The sequence below is a fragment of the Echinops telfairi genome, unplaced genomic scaffold (genome assembly GCF_000313985.2).
Source record: "Echinops telfairi isolate 266 unplaced genomic scaffold, ASM31398v2 ScPeMD7_655;HRSCAF=1070, whole genome shotgun sequence".
NCBI lineage: Eukaryota > Metazoa > Chordata > Mammalia > Afrosoricida > Tenrecidae > Echinops > Echinops telfairi.
Genome location: NW_022104553.1, coordinates 24379134 through 24383353, shown reverse-complemented (window position 1 = coordinate 24383353; position 4220 = coordinate 24379134). Strand labels below are relative to the sequence as shown.

The following is a 4220-nucleotide window of genomic DNA, read 5'->3' as shown; positions in this document are numbered from 1 at the left end:
GGCTGGGAGGTGGATTCGAACCGGGGTCCACAGGCATAGGTTCTTCTTCAACGTCCCCCTTGCGCGTGCCTATGTGGCGATTGAAAATCCCATGGTTCAGGTCAGGGGCACCTCAGTCCTCAGTGATCACAGAAACCCTCTCTCTCACAGTTAGGGAGGCTGGCACCTTGTATCCCGTCAAACCTGTGAGAGCCGGAACCCGACGGGACCGCCCTGTGCTTGCCGGCCTCAGCGTTTGGCGGTTGCCCTCTCTCGGTAGGAGACACTTCCATCTCCTTTCCCAGATGGCTTCCTGCCACATACAGGTTCCGGCTCCGGCTTCCGCAGGTCTCACAGTATCTCAAAGGGGATTGGCTGAAGCCCCACCCATCCCTGGCACGATCTCACCCAGGATCGTGCCCTGGGGTATACGGTCAGGATTCACTGCACGTGTTTTCGGGGGGGAGCACACAACCCATAACAGTGGGAGATGCACGCAGGTGGAGCCCCCAGGCCTTCATGTTTTCTTCTCCCCCTCACAGTCCCTGGAGCCACCAGGCCGGGCCCTAAGTTGGGCTCCTGATGTCACCCCCTTCGCCCCTCTGTCTTTCTAAATGAATTGGGATCCTTTGGGTTGTAACTGGGTGGAGGGGTGGGGGGAGAATCATCTCACCCTATCTTCTTAAACAGAACAAGGGGTTCTGTGGATTTGGGTAGCCACCGGGCAGGTGGTGGCTCTGACTTAGGAACAGTTTGGGGACCTGATGAGCCGCTATGGATGCACCAATTTCCAGGAAGTAGGGGGAAAAAAATCCCTGGCAGCAGCTCTGAGCATCCATCCCGGCCACATCCAACCAGGCGGCCTGCTGGGATGCCTTTCCTAGCTAGAAAAGTCTCAGGGAAGGACTCTGATTGGCCCAGCTCAGGTCACCTGCTCATCCTATACAGCCAGGAGCTGCGACCAGGGCTGGGGAATTGTGATTGGCTCAGCCTTTTTTTTTTTTTTAAAGGAGAACAGAAAACCAAACCCACTGCCCTTGAGCTGATTCCGACTCCTCACGACCCTGTAGAACAAAGGACAACCACCTGTTTCTGAGACTCTGCACTGGAGTAAAGAATCGTTCCTTTCTCCCAAGGAACGGCTGATAGTTTCGAACTGCTGACCTTTCGGGTAGCAGCCCAATGCGTAGCCAGCCTGTAAACCCCCAAACCAAATCAAACTCACTGCCATCGGGTGCATTCAACCTCATAACAACCCTTTAGGACAGGGAGAACTGCCCCTTATGCGTTTCCCAGACGATAACTCTTTACGGGGATAGAAAGCCCTGTCTTTCTCCCAAGGAATGGCCGGCTGGTGGTTTCCAATGGCTCACGGTCCAGTGTGTAAGCGCCACACCACCAGGACTTCTGTGTCCTGTATCCTGTACATCATGTGCTTACTCCTGTCCAGCTGGGTGTGGAGCAGGGAGCTGGGTGGGCAGACAGACAGATCATAGTCTGTCCCCACACTGTGCGATGGACTAATCCTGCTACCTTGGTTTTTGGCATTAAGGATGACAACTATGTGTACTCTAAACCCCCCCACCCCACCACTCCTATGCCCCTTAGGGTCTCATGTGCACCCCATCTTCTGTGGTCCTTTCAGATGAAGAGCATGGATGTGGGGGATCCCCGAACCTTCCCCTTCATTGAGCCCCCACCCCCGGCCAGCCTGGAGACGGCCATCCTCTACCTCCGGGACCAGGGGGCCCTGGACAGCGCTGAGGCGCTCACCCCCATCGGCTCCCTGCTGGCCCAGCTGCCTGTGGACGTGGTGATCGGTGAGGAGCCTGGGGCAGGGCGTGGGCACCCCTCACTCGTCCGGGCCCTCTTCTCCTCATTCACTCACAGATACTTGGTGAGCGCCTCTTCCGTGCCAGGCACGGCCCCAGGTGCTGGGCTGCAGCTGCAAAGCAGACGGGAGCCCCCTGCCCTCCGGGAACTCACGTCCCAACACCCAGGGCCCCCTCGGGTGTCAGAGACCTGTGCTCTGCAGGGTTTTTCCAGTGACTGGTTTCCTTAAAAGCCGGTTGCCAGCCCTTTCTTCTGAGGCTTACCCTGGGCGGACCGGCACTTCTACCCTTTCTGTTAAGTCGGGAAGACCGACAATCACTAAGAACGTGTACAGGGTAGGTCAAAGTCCATGTGTCCTTCAGACCTGTGCTCAGGAGAGAGCAGTCCCTGGAGAAGGACATCGTGCTGGGGAAATTGGGGGGGCAGCGAGGGGGAGGAAGGCCCTCAAGGCAATGTGTTGACACAGAGGCTGCAGGCGTGGGCTCGGACATGAGAGCGACTGCGGTGGCCCAGGACCGGGCATGTTGTGTTCTGTTGTACCTGCTGTCACTAGGAGTCAGGTCCGAGGCGCTGGCACCCAGCAGTAGCCGCAGCAGTAGGTCACGAAGGTCCCTGGGTAGGTGCAGTCGTTCTCAGCTCTCAGCTACTAACGGAGCAGGTTGGCAGTTCTAGCCCCACTGGTCGCTCAGCTGGACAAAGATGAGGCAGCCTGCTTACACACAGACCGCAGCCTTGGAGACCCGCCAGGGCTGTGTCCCTCTGCCCTGCGGGCTCGCCGTGAGTGGGAATCGACTCGAGGGCAGCAGGTTGTACGGCAAACCAGGTGGGCAGCCCTGGTGGCGTAGCGGATTACGTCCTGAGCTGCTGACCTTGGGGTCGGAAGTTCAAGCCCACCAGCTCCGTGAGAGGAAAATGAGACCACCCACCACTACTGAAAAGATGTTGCCTGACAGGATCACTAAGAGTAGGGACCGCCTCGCTGGCAGTGGTTTGGGGGCCACAGAAGCAGGGAGATTCTGGGGAAGGCTGTGAGAGAGGAGGTAGGGGCTGCCGATGGCCCCAGGGGTGGCTTTTTTAAGGACCTCTGCTGTAAGTGCAGGGTCAGCACTTCCAACCCCCTAGGCGAGACAGAGAGAGAGAGAGAGAGATTAGGCTGTCTGTTCCCACGCAGACTGATTGCCTCGGAGAGCCACAGGGGCAATTCTACCCTGTCCTGCAGCTTAACTGTGGGCCCGAATCACCTGGACGGCTGTGGGTTTGGTTGGTTTGGGGTTAACTTGGCGAGGGATGCGGAGCAAAGTGCCACCAGGTGGGCAGCTTACAGCTGGAGAGTCCAGTCAGGGTGTCTGCTCTGTTGAGCCGCCAAGGGCCTGTGGGAGAGCCCTGCCCATGCCTCTCACTCAGCCCCTGGTGGCTCCCCTGGACCTTGGCCACCCTCTGTCTCCTTGCAATGAGCACCTCAGCTCGTCACCCGCAGTGCCATCAGGGCCCCTACCAGAGAATGCCATTCTCTCCCGGCCATCGAGCATCTGACACACAGCGACCCTTCAGGGCGGGTGGCCCCTGTGGGTTTCTGAGATTGTAACTCTTTACGGGAGTTGACAGCTTTGTTTTCCACCCAAGGAGTGACTGGTGGCTTTGAACTGCTGACCTGACAGTTAGCCCAGCATGTTGACCACTACTGCCTTGGAAACTTGATAGTGAGGGAGAAGGGGGTGGGCACAGGACCCCTGAGAGGTAAGGGGTATGGGACCCACGGGCCCCAAGGCTTAGCACCCCCTTCCTGCACCCCCAGGGAAGATGCTGATCCTGGGCTCCGTGCTGCAGCTGGCCGAGCCGGTGCTCACCATCGCCGCCGCCCTCAGCGTGCAGTCCCCCTTCACCCGCAGTGCCCAGAGCAACCCCGAGTGTGCGGCCACCCGGCGGCCCCTGGACAGCGACCAGGGAGAAGCTCTGAGCATCCATCCCGGCCACATCCAACCAGGCGGCCTGCTGGGATGCCTTTCCTAGCTAGAAAAGTCTCAGGGAAGGACTCTGATTGGCCCAGCTCAGGTCACCTGCTCATCCTATACAGCCAGGAGCTGCGACCAGGGCTGGGGAATTGTGATTGGCTCAGCCTTTTTTTTTTTTTAAAGGAGAACAGAAAACCAAACCCACTGCCCTTGAGCTGATTCCGACTCCTCACGACCCTGTAGAACAAAGGACAACCACCTGTTTCTGAGACTCTGCACTGGAGTAAAGAATCGTTCCTTTCTCCCAAGGAACGGCTGATAGTTTCGAACTGCTGACCTTTCGGGTAGCAGCCCAATGCGTAGCCAGCCTGTAAACCCCCAAACCAAATCAAACTCACTGCCATCGGGTGCATTCAACCTCATAACAACCCTTTAGGACAGGGAGAACTGCCCCTT

General features: G+C 58.0%; 1 protein-coding gene across 1 annotated transcript in view; it reads left to right on the top strand.

Moving 5' to 3' along the window:
• The window catches only part of DHX34 (DExH-box helicase 34), a 27519-nt gene that overhangs the window by 15728 nt on the left and 7571 nt on the right, over positions 1-4220 (top strand). Inside the window, 2 exon segments of the mRNA XM_045292658.1 lie at positions 1625-1799; positions 3608-3786. Of these exon segments, the coding sequence (XP_045148593.1) occupies positions 1625-1799; positions 3608-3786 (354 nt within the window).